Raw genomic sequence first — 15,437 nt, forward strand, 5'->3', positions numbered from 1 at the left:
CTAGGACCATGGCCTCTTATACTTTAAGCCTGTTTAATCTCATTTCCCAGATTATGTTGCAAACCCAGTAACAGAGGAGTGACCTGTATAAACTGATAATATTTTGCTATCTTGTTGTTGTTGTTTAGTCACTAAGTCATGCCCAACTCTTTGCAACTCCACATACCATGCTCCTCTATCCATGGAATTTCCCAGGCAGGAATACTAGGGTGGGTTGCCATCTCCTTCTCCAGGGGAATCTTCTCAATCCAGGAAATGAACTTGTGTCTCCTGTGTTGGCAGGTGAATTCTTTACTACTGAACCATCAGAGAAGCCCATTTTGCTATCTTAGCTGAGGTTAATATTTCTGTCTTCCTTTTGTTCCCATTCTTGGTCACTGCCACCCACCCCCCAATTTAGACATCAGTGAAAGTAATACATACCCTCTGCCACTGGTGTAGATTTGTTAGAAATCAAAGACCATTAAGTTCATTTGTACTCATTTTAATATTACTTTTAAAGTTATGATAGAAGAATGTTAGGAAGAAATTTTGAATCTCAAAAGTATCAAGAGTCAAAATTAGTTTCCAAAACTTTTAATTTTTAGCTAATGAATAGTGATAAGAGAAGCTTTCTTCTCCCCTCCTCACACTTGAAAAGATAAGAATCATCTAAGCAGGCAAACAAATGCAAGTTTGCTAGGAAAACATTAGAATAAGACAATAAAGCAGGTATCTGAGAAGGACCAAATATTTTGTCCTTAGTAACAACAGGAAAAGGGATGGGGTAGAAACAGGAAACAGGAAACAGGAACAGGAAAAGGGATGGGGTAGTAACAACAGGAAAAGGGATGGGGTAGCAACCACAGACATATTTAAGGACACAGGTATAGTTTGCCTCATCTCTTATGTGAATTCCTGCTAGAAAACCACATAGTCTTCTTTCCTGACATGGCATGTGCAGGACAGTAGTGTAAATATGGCTACAGAATGTTTCTAGGAAGATAAGCCTAAGCCTGCTTCACTGAATCTCTGTGCATTGTTGTGCACCTGAAGAACAACAAAACACCCCAATATCCCCAGCCCCTGCCCCTCACCCCTCCTGGCTAAGGAAAGCATAAACCTACAAGGGAGAAATCCCAGGAGGGACAATACAGCTGAAGCAATGTAGCAGCAGCTATGGGCGCTGTATTCTCCTCTAGAGTTGCTGCCTCTTAGTGAAACTCCATTCTCTGACTCTCCTGCGTGTAACCAAGACCTCACTCTTGGGAGTGTATGTGACTTGGCTTGAAGTCATTTTTGCCCTTGAAAATGTTATAGGTACTTGCCTCAGTCTTTCCACTCTGAAGTTACTAATTCCATATTTTGCATTGCAGATGATATTGTGAAAGAGCTATGAAATGTATGAGCCTGTATCTACCCATGTCATCTGTATCAGTGAGCTTAATATGTAAGTGGGAACTAAAGACACAATATGAACACAGTAACTGATACAGCAGAATTTGGTACATGCTGCATGCGTACTAAATTGCTTCAGTCGTGTCCAACCCTTTGCGACCTGATAGACTGTAGTCCACCAGGTTCATCTGTCCATGGGATTCTCCAGGCAAGAATACTGGAGTGGGTTGCCACATCCTCCTCCAGGGGATCTTCCCAACCCAGGGTCTGAACCCGCTACTCCTCCATTGACAGGCGGGTTCTTTACCACTAGTGCCACCTGAGAAGCCCGGAGTTTGGAGCAAAGAAACCTATATCCAAACCCAGGACGCAGTGCTTTATAGCTAGTATTTAAAAACACTGGCAAAGTATCTAACACGAGTCTTATTTTTTCATATCCATAAAGTGGGAATGATAATATTGATACTTTCTTTGCAGAGTTATTAACAGGATTTAAATAATCTTGTTATGTAGGAAATCTTTTACACATAGTATACAAACACATTTTAAAAACAGCTAGTTATACTTATAATTAATTTATTTAAAAGAATGGATTATATTACATGAAACACATTTTTGTTTCTCTGAGTCCTTTAATGACTTATGAGATTCAAACATGGAATTAAAGATGAATTTCTTTTCATATGTTATTGGAGAATTTTTTCCTCTTCAAAATGAGGGAGGCTGAGAGATAGCATATAATGGTCAGTGATGTATCATTGGTCAAGGGGTTGTTAAAAGAACTCTTAGGGCAAGTTGTAATACTTTATTTTAAATTTTTATTCTCTAATAAAAGGTATGTACTTTACTTATGCTTATAAAGTTTTAGCCAAGCTATTTTATTTTATTATTTAGTTAAGCTATTTTATATGCTTTATAAAACAGATCTTTATCCATGCTTACTTTGAGAAGCAGGTGGAAGATTAAAAGCTTCCTGTGAGGCAGAAGCAAGAGAATAATTCAAAATACAGATTAAGAATTAGTAAATACAAGGAATGTGAACCAGAGGTCATCATGAAAATGTAGGTAAAAGCACAGAGGATTTTAGGACAGTGAAACTATTCTGTATGATACCACAGTGGTAGATCCATGTCATTATACATTTTTCCAAACCCATAATATGTACAATATCAAGAGTGAACCCTAACGTAAACTATAGACTTTAAGTGATAATGATGTGTCAATGTAGGTCCATCAGTCATAACAAATATACCACATTATCTGTTAGGAGATGTTGATAAAAGGGGAAGTTATGCATAGTAAGGGCAGGGGATATGTGGGAAATCTCTGTATTTTCCGTCGAATTTTGCTATATACATGAAACTGCTCTAAAATAAATATATTTAAAACAATAATATAAAATATTATCAACCATGGTCCTAAATGTATAAAATAAAAATTTTAGCATGAAAAAAATGTAGGTTACCTAAAAATACATTAACGTGCTGAGAATTTTTTTTGGCAATAGAATTTCAAATGTTATGTAAATGGCAACGACTCATGAGGTAATAACCCATAATTTTGGAGACAGTATTGTATATTTATGTATGTGTGTCATAGTAATATAAAGTTATATTGAATGTCAGTATTACCAGTGTCCCAGAAATATACAAGTGCAGTCCTTCACAGACTCCTTCCCCAGGACATACTAAGAGAAGCAAATTTTTGGTAAGTGAATTTTATTAAAGAGATTTATTCAAGAAGTCTTCATATAAGTTTTAAAATAGCAAGAAAGAACGTGAAAGTTGCTCAGTCGTGTCTGACTCTTTGCAATCCCATGGACTGTAATCCATGGAATTCTCCAGGCCAGAATATTGAAATGGGTAGCCTTTCCCTTCTCCAGGGGATCTTCCCAACCCAGGGATCGAACCCAAGTCTCTTCCATTGCAGGCAGATTCTTTACCAGCTGAGCCACCAGGGAAGCCCAAGAATACTGGAGTGGGCAGCCTATCCCTTCTCCAGCGGATCTTTCCAACCCAGGAATCGAACTGGGATCTCCTTCATTGCAGGCAGATTCTTTACCAACTGAGCTATCAGGGAAGACCAAGTTTAAAATAGCAAAACTAAAACTAATTCTAAAAGATAAGAGCAAATATTTAATTTTGTCAGTCAAAAGTTAAAAGTGGTATCACCACATGACATTACTGTAAAAAAGCTCGTAATCAGTCCTGATGGTTTAAATTTGTGATTTTTGAACAATTATATGAGTTATTTAAATTATTTCAGATTGCATGCATGAAGTATGACTATTATTATTTAATATGCTTCTATTTTCAATTTACATAATTGAAAATTACATAAAATATCTCAGGTTTGTAGCTACTACATACAAAACAAGGATTTTAAAGGATTTAATTTTACAAATCAAGCACTTTACACACAGCCTGGCACAAAGTAAGCAGTCAGTGTGTGCATACTTAGTCATGTTCAACTCTATGAGACCTCAAGGACTGTAGACCACCAGGCTCCTCTGTCCATGGGATTTTCCAAGCAAGAATACAGGAGTGGGTTGCCATTTCCTCCTCCAGGGGATCTTCCCAACCCAAGGACAGAACTCACGACTCCTGTGTCTCTGCATTGGCAGGCAGATTCTTTACCACTGAGCCACCTGGGAACCCCAAGTAAGCAGTCAACAGGTGCTAACACCTGATGTTACTGTCGTTTTCTAGAATCCAAACCACAAACCTCATGGTGAATTACATTATAGGGATGCAGCCTACAAAATCCAGCATAAGGGAAGTATAGCTGGACAAACAACTGCACTCCTTTAGCAAATAATTAGAAAGGAAAAACAGAGGTCAGAAAAACTGTACATTAAAATAATGAAATATATCAACTAAATGCCAGGATTTTTTCATATTCATATTCAAACAAAACAACTGTTAAAAAATTATTGTAAGACAGAAAAGTTGAACACTGAACATATTAAAGAATTATTTATGTGATTTTAGGTGCAGTGATTACATTATTATAGTTGTGTTTCTAAAAAGTCATTTTATTTCATATTTTCATAATAAAATGTTATGAATGAAATGATACAACTTTGAGATTATCTTCCAAATAATCCAGTTTGCATGTGAACTTAAGTAGATGGGTTTACAAAATTTCCCATGACTTAATAATTCTCCTTTCCAGGCTGGGAGACAGCCAAGGATGCTTGAGCTGATTCACATGTTGACAGTTCTTCAGGCATTTCTACCACAATATTGGAATTGGACACATTGGCCAAATAAAGTTGAAATTTTCAAAAAAAAAAAATAATAATTCTATTTATTTATTTTGGGGCTGTAATGGATCTTCATTGCTCTGGATGGGCTTTCAGTAGTTGTAGTGAATGGGGGCTACCTTTCATCATGGTGCTCAGGCTTCTCATTGTGGTGGCTTCTCTTGTTGCAGAGCACAGGCTCTAAATGCTTGGGCTTCAGAAGTATGAGAACTCAGTGGTTGCAGCTCCCAGCCTCTAGAGCACGGGTTCAGTAGTTGTGGCACACAGGCTTTGTCCAGGCTTAATTGCTCCATGGCAAGTGGGATCTTCCTAGATCAGGGATTGAACCCATGTCCTCTGCACTGGCAGGCAGATTCTTACCCACTGCACCACCAGGGAAGTTCCTTGATAATTTTAAAACTAGACTATTGATACCAGATACTTTTCTCCCTACCACTGAACAGAGCTGAAATTTTCCGTAATACACGTTTTGTTTTGTTTTTTAATTATTCTGGGAGAGTAAAAAAAAAAAAAATAAAAGTAGGCAGAGAAGCACACTCTTTGAAGTTACATTGGCTTTTAAAGTTTTCCTCAGGTTTACAACATTGAGGAAACCTTGAGTATACAAATGCTAATCCAAACTACAGGAAACTCTCAGAAATGTAACCCTAAAGAATATTTATGCAGTAAGGAATAATAGCAAAAGAAAGCAAAGTAACATTTCCTTTATTATTGACTGGATTAATCCCCAAACTTTGTCAATATAATAATTAATTCAATAAATAATGCAAAAATGGCCAAGTACCTGTGTTGCAATATATACCCCACTATGTTCTCAGTGTATTAAAATAATGTAAAAACAGACACATTCATTGTTTTCAAAGAATGTGCAGTCCAGTGGGAGGAAATGTACACTATAAAATAATTCCACAAAGGCGTAATCACAAGCTCTGAAGAATTTACAATGGAAAATAAAAAGACAACACAGGAGAGTATTGCACAGACACCAGGTATAATTTGATAGGGTTTAAGGAAGATTTGAAGAAATGTATCTTGAGATGAAATAAGATGGTGTATAGTATACGGAGAACAAGGGTAAGGAGGGCAGAGCAAAAGTTTGAGAAAATCTTTCAATATGAAAGAGAAGATGAGAATGAAATGAAAATTATCATAAACAGTAGAGGAGGTTCATTTAAGAGCAAATAAACTTGTTTAAACTTTAAAGTCTTTCTAATTGGAAGTATTAAAAGGGAAAAGTTATTACATATATAAAAGCAGTAATGATGGTTAAAATGAAAAAATTAGTAGAAAACTTAGAAAATTAAATTAAGACAATCTCTCTGAAATTCTTCGTAAAAAGTCAAATAAATGTAATGTATGGTAGAAAAGATAAGACATAAAAAATAGACCCATGAAATCTATTGTTGCTGTTACATCACGTTACAAAGCTAGAGAGAGAAAGAGAAAATTAAAGGGGAATATCACCAAAGCAAATAATAAGGGGAAATTTTCTAGATATAAAGGAATTAACTCTACATGAAAGAGGACTGTCAGATATATAGCAAAGTTAATGGGAAAAAAGAAAAAAACCTCATTTCCTAAATACATCATTAAAATTTTTTCAAAAGTTCAAGCTTTAACAGAAGATCATAAAATATCCTAGTGGAGGCAAAAAAAATAAAACAAACTGACAACAGACAAAAAGTCAGACTGCCAGATACTTCTATCATTAAGATAATGAGAAAGATCAGAAGGTTCTAATTGAAAATTATTTTCAATTAATAAAAGTATACCTTTTTCAAAATCTTAATAGGCATGAAAAAAAGAATAAAAATACTGTTAGACATGAAATGATATAAATTATCCTACCACACATAATTTTACTGATGTTAATTAAAAATATGACTTAGTAGAGTGAAATTTTTGTTCAGAAAATAGAAAGGAGAGGAAACCAAGAAACAGTGGATTCAATCCAGGATGTTACTGAAAAGTGACTCTACTACCACAGCTCCACAGGAAGCCCAAGGTACTAGACCACATAAATGATTATAAAGTGATTACAAAAAAAAAAACTTGCAACTTTTAGGATTAAGCTAATAGCAAGGCCCAGAGACAATCATTGTTACAGTAAAATGTCAATATTTTAGAAAGTACAGACACCTTCATTTGACAAGTGGAAAAGTAAAGGAGGAGAAAGGAAGGATAGTTATGCCAATATCTTCACCTTCTAAGAAGGGGGATGAGAAACATTGTCCATATTTAAGGGAAGAAGACACAAAAACAAATATATTTAAATTACAATAGAAACTGAAAGAAGAATTACATGACTCATGATTTTAGAAGTTGGGCTGTTATGCAGTCACAAAAATGTCCACAGTATAACCCACAAGGAGTTCTGACACTGCAAGAGCCCTCCAGAGTTGACCCAAGTTCTAGCAGGGCTCAGGACCTTTATAGTCCTGCAATGAGCAATCACCGAAGGTGAATTCCCCTGGGAAGTGGAATGAAATTGGATGAGACAGTTCTCCTCACCTTGAGTGAGTGAGTGTTAGTCACTCAGTCATATCCAACTCGTTGTGACCCCATGGACTGTAGCCTGCCAGGTTCCTCTGTTCACGGAGTTCTCTAGAATACTGCAGTGGGTTGCCATTTCCCTCTCCAGGAGATCTTCCCCACCCAGAGATTGAACCCAGGTCTTCTGCATTGCAGGCAGTTTCTTTTACCATCTGAGCTACCAGGGAAGCTCTCCTCCCCTTAGGTAATTCCAAAGGAGAACAAATAATTGAGGGCTGTCAGACAGGAACATTCCCAACAGCTGAAAGAACAAACTCTTCATTCCCAAAAGGAGGAGACTAGGTGGATCAGGACAGCATGACCTGCAGAAGCACTGTTCTAGTCACTGGGAGTACTTATATTGTCAGGTGGAAGAAAACAAACAAATAAATAAACATTTTTAAAAATTCATCACCTCCTCTTCAGTTCAGTCGCTCAGTCATGTCTGCCTCTTTGCGAGCCCATGAACCGCAGTACATCAGGCCTCCCTGTCCGTCACCAACTCCCAGAGTCCACCCAAACCCATGTCCATTGTGTTGGTGATGCCCTTCAATCATCTCATCCTCTGTAGTCCCCTTCTCCTCCTGCCCTCAATCTTTCCCAGCATTAGGGTCCTTTCAAATGAGTCAGCTTTCTGCATCAGGTGGCCAAAGTTTTGGAGTTTCAGCTTCAATATCAGTCCCCCCAATGAACACCCAGGACTAATATCCTTTAGGATGGACTGGTTGGATCTCCTTGCAGTCCAAGGGACTCTCAGGAGTCTTCTCCAACACCACAGTTCAAAAGCATCAATTCTTCGGTGCTCAGCTTTATTTGTAGTCCAACTCTCACATCCATGCATGACTACTGGAAAAACCATAGCCTTGACTAGACGGACCTTTGTTGGCAAAGTAATGTCTCTGCTTTTTAATATGCTGTCTAGGTTGGTCATAACTTTACTTCCAAGGAATAAGCATCTTAATTTCATGGCTGCAATCACCATCTGCAGTGATTTTGGAGCCCAGAAAAATAAAGTCAGCCATGGTTTCCACTGTTTCCCCCATTTATTTGCCATGAAGTGATGGGACCAGATGCCATGATGTTAGTTTTCTGAATGTTGAGCTTTAAGCCAATTGTTTCACTCTCCTCTTTCACTTTCATCAAAAGGCTCTTTAGTTCTTCTTCACTTTCTGCCATAAAGATAGTGTCATCTGCATATCTGAGGTTATTGATATTTCTCCTGGCAATCTTGATTCCAGCTTGTGCTTCTTCCAGCCCAGTGTTTCTCATGATGTACTCTGCATATAAGTTAAATAAGCAGGGTGGCAATATACAGCCTTGACGTACTCCTTTTCCTATTTGGAACCAATCTGTTGTTCCGTGTCCAGCTCTAACTGTTGCTTCCTGACCTGTATACAGGTTTCTCAGGAGGCAGGTCAAGTGGTCTCGTATTCCCATCTCTTGAAGAATTTTCCATTAACTCCACTGACTCATCTTTCAACTTGTGAACTCTGTTCCTTCAGTTAAACATTTCAGTATAGTCAGGAAGGACAAAGTGATGTTGCAGTAAGATCTTCAGTTCAGTTCAGTTGCTCAGTCGTGTCCAACTCTTTGTGACCCCATGAACCACAGCATACCAGGCTTCCCTGTCCATCACCAACTGCCGGAGTTTACCCAAACCCATGTCCATTGAGTCGGTGATGCCATCCAACCACCTCATCTTAAACTGCTGTAAAAGTTTAATCTCAGTGGCTTAACTCACTAAAGCCAACTCAATTCCACAGTCATTCAAGAGGTTCAGTTTATGGAGTTCCTAACACCTTGCAACACCATCATCTCAGCAATGGTTTCCAGGCTTGCAGTAGTAGGGAAAGCAGGCAGAGCTTATACTCACTTTTAAGTTTCATTGGCTGGTGCCAGTCACATGACTCCAACCCAACTTCAGAGGAGGCTGGGAAATATACAGAAGCTTATGGAATGTTTGTGAACACTACTGTCCTTGGCTGATATGATTGAAGGTAAGACAAAGAGCTCATGACAAGCAAGTTGTTTTCTAGTACACCCATGCATTTTAATGTACTTGGCTACCAAGACTTGAGGGTTTTGTGAGTAAACTTGTTTATAAAAGATGTACTTGTTATTTTTAACTAAATTCTCAGTAAAGGATTATATTTCCCAGTGAAATCTGGAGGTACTGGAAGGATGGAAAGAAGACTTCAACCTCTCATTAAAGAAGGAATCTTTGAGCACTGGGTCTGTGAGACAATGTTGCACTCTAAGAATGTCATAGAATATGCCTGACCTTTCACTCCTATAATAAGTCTTATATTTCAACTAGAAAGGTCAGATCTTAATGTATCCCTAAACTTTGAACCTGGTTCAATCACCAGTCTTGCCTCTTGTCTTTGCAGGGTCAAAATCAAAGAACTACATATAGAGGCAAGGGTTCCCTGGACACCCAGCACAAGCCCTCCCAATTTCCCCATGATGTTACTCTCTCTTTACTCCTATTGTATGTAAGTGGAAATGCCTACCTTGAGGAAAGTGACAAAATCAGCACAAAACCTCTGACTCCAATCAGCATCTTGGTCTGGAAAGACTCAGACTATGACCTTGGGGAGCAAAAACTGGAGTCCTTACACTGCACAACATCCCTGGATGATGACCTGCAGTACAGCCTGGGAGATAAAGGTCCCAAGAAAGCCTACTTCCTCAGGTACAGTGTGTTTCTGAGAGAACAAGGAAAAGAGGATGCTTGCTCCTCAGTGGCATAGTCATCCATGACCTCAAAGATAAGCTCCCAGCCACTCATCTTAAAAAACAAATCCCAGAGACTGGGATGAAGACCATTTTTCTGGACTGGGTCAATGTCTAAGGAGTCACAGTGTATAGTGATGACTTTCTTAACACCTGGGAAGAGAGTGTCATCATGAATCAGTAGGTCATTATATTCACAGACAAGAGGAGCTCTATCCTCTGAGAATTCCAGCTCAGTAATGCCATCAGGTGACCATGCAGGAGACAAGGATTGGGATGGTTGTCAGATGGTACCCTCAGTGAGGGACCCTTAAGCCAGAGGGACCTTTGTCATTCATCCTTGTGAGGTCCACAAGAACAAACTGCCCTTAATACAACTCCAAAGTGAGGGGCTCTGGAGGCTGGGATGCTCCATGTGACATCTCCATGCTGGGAATTCATTTTCAGTAACAAGGATCTGGGAAATCCAGTCCCTATTTCCAGAAAGGGGTTGGGCAAATGCCAGATTTATGCATGTCATGTGCAAGATGATGTTGCTGAGAGGTGTGCATGTTACCCAAGCTGAGCCACTCAGAACCTTTCCGAAAATGATTAAAACTCTGGTAAACACTCTAGAAACATACAATAGAGATGGGATCATACACACAAACACACAGATAAGCTGTGAGGTAATGAGCAAGATGCAGAAAATAGAGATGCAAAAAGAAGTGCAGAGAGAGATGCAGATAGACATCTGCATTGACAAAGATGCACATAGAGAAGAATTGATTTTATTTCTCTTCTATCCATGCTTACATGGCACACCATGATGCTTCTAGTATCCTTCAGGGAATAACCTCTCCTTCTAGTTACCAATTGTCTGGGTCACCTCAAAATGTGTTCCTTCATTCTGGTTTCCTACCTCCATGCATTTAAGGAGCTTAAGAGTACAGGTAACTCATAATCATGTTTAATCATGATAAAAAGCTCTATAACCAGGCAAATGGTTTCAATGTACTTCTCTCTCACAGTCTGTTCTGGAAAAATGGGAACAAGAAAACTCTTGGGGTCTGAGTAGATGCAGCTGGCAGAGGCTCCAGGGGTCAGTGCAAGAAGCAGCCAGATCCTTGAGGCAGGGGTCACAGGAAGTGACCTGGTGACTGTGTCAGAGTCAAGGTAGGACCTGATCTCAGAGGACCAGGATGACAGGCAGCTGAGAATTCTGGGCAAGAAGAGGCAGCTATTACAGAAGAGCAGAACCAATCCTCATCAAAGCATCCTCAGGAGTCAGTGCACGAGCCCTGTAGAAGAGAGAGTGATCACACACAGCACCCTGAGAGACTGCCCTCCCTCACCTCCTCTCAGATCCCTGCAGTATCAGAGAAGGCTGAGCTCCAGGGCATGTCATCAGCACCTCCTCTAACATCCCTGTAAAGCTGAAGCTGCTCAAGAGGACACAGCACTATAGCCTGACACAGACATGCTGGAAGCTGTGGAGTAGCTGTTATTCTTCTGGGAGATATGAAGATTTCAATCTTTTTAGTAAATTTAATGATAAATCACCTGCTTTCCACCACTAATAGCTTACATCAGTCACTATAAATGCCCACAGGCAGTAGCCACCAACATGTGGCACAAAGTGGGTACCTGCTGTCTACAACCAAGATGTGGTTCCAAGTTTCACAGACGCCACCAAAGTTGTGGTCTGGTTCTGGGGAACAACTTCAGGAGCTTCTGACAGAAACTGGGTAATCTTTTTCCCCTAACTCTTGATCCCATTGAGAGAGTTAATCCGTAAGTAGATTGATAAGGACTCTGTGGCCCTAAGGAGAAGTGGGTCCGGGGCTCTAAAGGAGGAGAAAAGGACAGATGTTTTTTCCTACATTGCTTTGTCTTAGTCACATAAATTATTTTCTTTAAGCCCAGAGCTAATGATTACACAACAAAACAATTCCTCTTGCTCAAAATTCTTGTTTTTCCTTAAATTCTGCACCAATGATTATATAACAACAATGTATCTTGCTCAAGGACATGTTTTTCCTTCTTAACAAGAACTTTCTGGCTAATCTTGTTATCTTATGATACCAACCATCTCATCCTCTGTCATCCCCTTGTCTTCCTGCCTTCAGTCTTTCCCAGCATCAGTGTCATTTCCAGTGAGTCAGCTCTTCCCATCCATCAGGTGGCCAAAGCATTGGAATTTCAACATCAGTCCTTCCAATGAATAGTCAGGATTGATTTCATTTAAGATTGACTGGTTTGATCTCCTTGCTGTCCAAGGGACTCTCCAGAGTCTTCTCCAGCACCGCAGTTCGAAAGCATCAGTTCTTCAGTTGTGGGACTGGGTCTGGTAAGACCTTTCTATTGTTAGTCCTGATCTTGTTAATTTAAGATGTATGTTGTGGGAGTGGGCCTGGTAAAAGTATATAAGGCCCTGATAAGACTAGTGAAGGAGGCACTCTCCATCCCCCTTCTGATGTCTACATCAGAAGCATTCTCTGTCCTTTTTCACTGTAATAAAACTGCCACACAAAAGCTCTTGAGTGATCAAGCCTGGTCCCTGATCCTGAGCTAAGTCTTCTTCGGAGATCACGAATCCGACATCGTTCACCGTAAGCTATCACCATGAAGGAAGTAGGGCATGAATGAGGCCACTGTGTTCAGTCACATTCACTTCACACCCCTTCTCTTTTTTATCTGTTCCCATAGCCTCCAGTGACACAGAGCAGAAATACAGCACCTGGTGCAGAGGCCCACTACAAAAGCTCCTACAAAAGGTCTCATAACACAAACAGCAAGTGCTTCATTCACCCTAAAGGGAAATGGGATACACAACTTAATGGGAAATACACTTCCTCTGTATGCATTGGCCATAATGCACTAACTGCTGTTCAGTCCCTCAGTCATGTCCAACTTTTTGTGACCCCATGGACTGCAGCACACCAGGCTTCCCTGTCCTTCACTATTTCCCGGAGTTAACTCAAACTCATGCATGTCCATTGAATCAGTGATGCCATCCAACCATCTCATCCTCTGTCATCCCCTTCTCTTCCTGCCTTCAATCTTTCCCAGCATCAGTATCATTTCCAGTGAGTCGGCCCTTCCCATCAGGTGGCCAAAGTACTGGAGCTTCAGCTTCAGCATCAGTCCTTCCAATGAATATTCAATGATTTCATTGAAGATTGACTGGTTTGATCTCCTTGCAGTCCAAGGGACTCTCAAGAGTCTTCTCCAGCACCTCAGTTTGAAAGCATCAGCTCTTCAGTGCTCAGCCTTTTGTATGGTTCAGCTCTCACATCTGTACATGACTACTGGGAAAACCATAGCTTTGACGTGACGGATCTTTGTTGGCAAAGTGATGTCTTTGCTTTTTAATATGCTATCTAGGTTTGCCATAGCTTTTCTTCCAAGGAGCGAGCATCTTTGGAAGAAAGACTTGGCTGCAGTCACTATCTGCAGTGATTTTAGAGCCCAAGAAAATAAAGAACTACATCTAGAGACAGAGGTTGCTAACTGCTCTAAGCTAAAATCCCCCCAAATGAATGAAGCTGTTGCTAGAAGGAAAGGAAACAAGTGCTCTGACCCTCTTAATGGAGGAAGCTCTTGGAAAGGAGCCCATGAGACAATGATGAATTATAAGGAAGCCCTAAAATAAATTCAACCTGTCACCTCTGTGGCAGGGCTACCTTTCAACTAATAAAATCAGACTCCAATGTCTCCCTAGATTGTTCCATTTCCTCCCACTACCAGTCTCACCTCTTTCCTTTCAATGTCAGGAGGAAAGAGCTACATATAGAGACAGAGGCTTCCCTGAACAGAGGATCTCAATCACAGCCCATCTTCCCATTTCCCCAGAGTTCCTTACCCTTCTGACTCCTGCGACGGATGATGAGGCCCAGCCCAAGGAAGATCAGACCCAGCACGAAGCCCCCAACACCACTCAAGATCTTGCTCTGGGCAGATTCAGACTGCGCCCCTGGGGAGCAGAGCCTAAGTATTAGTGTTTGTCCCCACAAACCACAGTGTCTCTTTGAGAAGCCTGAAGTCCAGTCTGAGATACAGGAGGTGGAGGCACCAGGGGAATCTGGTTATCCATTCTGACCACCCTCAGGGGAGGGACTCACCAGTAGGTCCTTGGACACAGTGGGCAGGTGGGAGAAGGGAAAAGTGGATCCTTGCTCCTCAGGGACACTTCTGTTTAACCCTAGACCTTAAGACTCTGGTCATCAGTCAATCCTGAAGAGCTACCAGGGCTGGACTCTGGGACCATGATGTATAGAGCAAACACAGGAAGCTCTGTCTGCCCTGTCCTGTAGGGCCCACAATGAAAGGAGACCAAGTGCCCTTACGCCACTCCACCGAGATGGGGCTCTGGAGGCTGGGGTGCTCCACATGGCAGGTGTAGACGTCTCCTCGCTGGGGGGTCATTTCCAGCATCACGAGGATCTGGAAGGTCCAGTCCCCATTCCTAATAAGAGGGGTGGACACAACTCCGGCTGTCTCCTCCCGGTCATTCTGGAACCACCGAACCTTGATCTTGCCTGGATAGAAATCTGTCACCGAGCAGACCAGCAGGTTGTGGTGGTTTAGAGCTTCAGTCCTGGATGGGGAGATGGTCACTGTAGGTTCCACTGAGGGAGGAACAGACAGGAAAAGACACAGTGAGATGTGAGACCGCACAGCACATCTCCCCACAGGGAAGAGTCCTTCCTTGGTTCTAGAGTAGAAAGATTCCAAGTCTTGGATTTATTGGCCACTTTATTTGCTTGAATAAACATATTAGTCAGTTTACTTTTCAGAATCTTAAGAGATAATTCTAATCATTCTATGAGAGCTATTCTGTTTATATTAACTGATAAAAATGAACTACTTTAAAATTACAAATTGCTATATTTACACTATATAGGTACAGTCTAATGTTGTAAAAAAAAAAAAAATATTGCATAGGAATCTGGAATGCTAGGTCCATGAATCACGGTAAATTGGATGTAATGAAGCAGGAGATGCAAGAGTGAACATCAATATCTTAGGAATCAGTGAACTATTTAAAAAGTAGGCAAAAATGGGTGAATTTAATTCAGATGATCATTCAGTCAGTTCAGTTCAGTTCAGTCGCTCAGTTGTGTCCGACTCTTTGTGACCCCATGAATCACAGCACGCCAGGCCTCCCTGTCCATCACCAGCTCCCGGAGTTTAGTCAAACTCATGCCCATCAAGTCAGTGATGCCATCCAGCCATCTCATCCTCTATTGTCCCCTTCTCCTCCTGCCCCCAATCCCTCCCAGCATCAGGGTCTTTTCCAATAAGTCAGCTCTTCGCATGAGGTGGCCAAAGTACTGGAGTTTCAGCTTCAGCATCAGTCCTTTCAATTATATATCTACTATGGTGGGCAAGAATCCCTTAGAAGAAATAGAGTAGCCCTCATAGTCCACAAAAGAGTTTGAAATGCAGTACTTGGGTGTAATCTCAAAAATGACAGAACAATCTTGGTTCATTTCCAAGACAAACCATTCAACATCACAGTAACCCAAGTCTATGTGCCAACCAC

The 15,437-nt window shown here is 40.6% G+C and overlaps 2 protein-coding genes across 7 annotated transcripts in view; one reads left to right on the forward strand and one right to left on the reverse strand.

Annotated features, from left to right (window-relative positions):
* Positions 1-15,437, reverse strand: part of LOC122429360 (boLa class II histocompatibility antigen, DQB*0101 beta chain) — a 174,375-nt gene that overhangs the window by 86,892 nt on the left and 72,046 nt on the right. For 2 of the 6 annotated variants that reach the window (XM_043449599.1, XM_043449605.1), the window contains 3 exons: positions 14,239-14,520; positions 13,755-13,865; positions 10,844-11,190 (listed from right to left, as the gene is read on the reverse strand). The exons of 2 other annotated variants lie outside the window; for them this stretch is intronic. In XM_043449599.1, the coding sequence (XP_043305534.1) occupies positions 11,177-11,190; positions 13,755-13,865; positions 14,239-14,520 (407 nt within the window). In that variant the 3' untranslated portion in view covers positions 10,844-11,176. Of the gene's footprint in view, positions 1-10,843; positions 11,191-11,297; positions 11,737-13,754; positions 13,866-14,238; positions 14,521-15,437 lie in introns of those variants that run through there. 2 more of the 6 variants (XM_043449600.1, XM_043449598.1) reach the window with 2 other exon arrangements.
* Positions 1-15,437, forward strand: part of LOC122429366 (SLA class II histocompatibility antigen, DQ haplotype D alpha chain-like) — a 61,322-nt gene that overhangs the window by 4,855 nt on the left and 41,030 nt on the right. The window lies entirely within an intron of this gene.

This window comes from Cervus canadensis, chromosome 28 (genome assembly GCF_019320065.1).
Source record: "Cervus canadensis isolate Bull #8, Minnesota chromosome 28, ASM1932006v1, whole genome shotgun sequence".
Taxonomy (NCBI): Eukaryota; Metazoa; Chordata; class Mammalia; order Artiodactyla; family Cervidae; genus Cervus; species Cervus canadensis.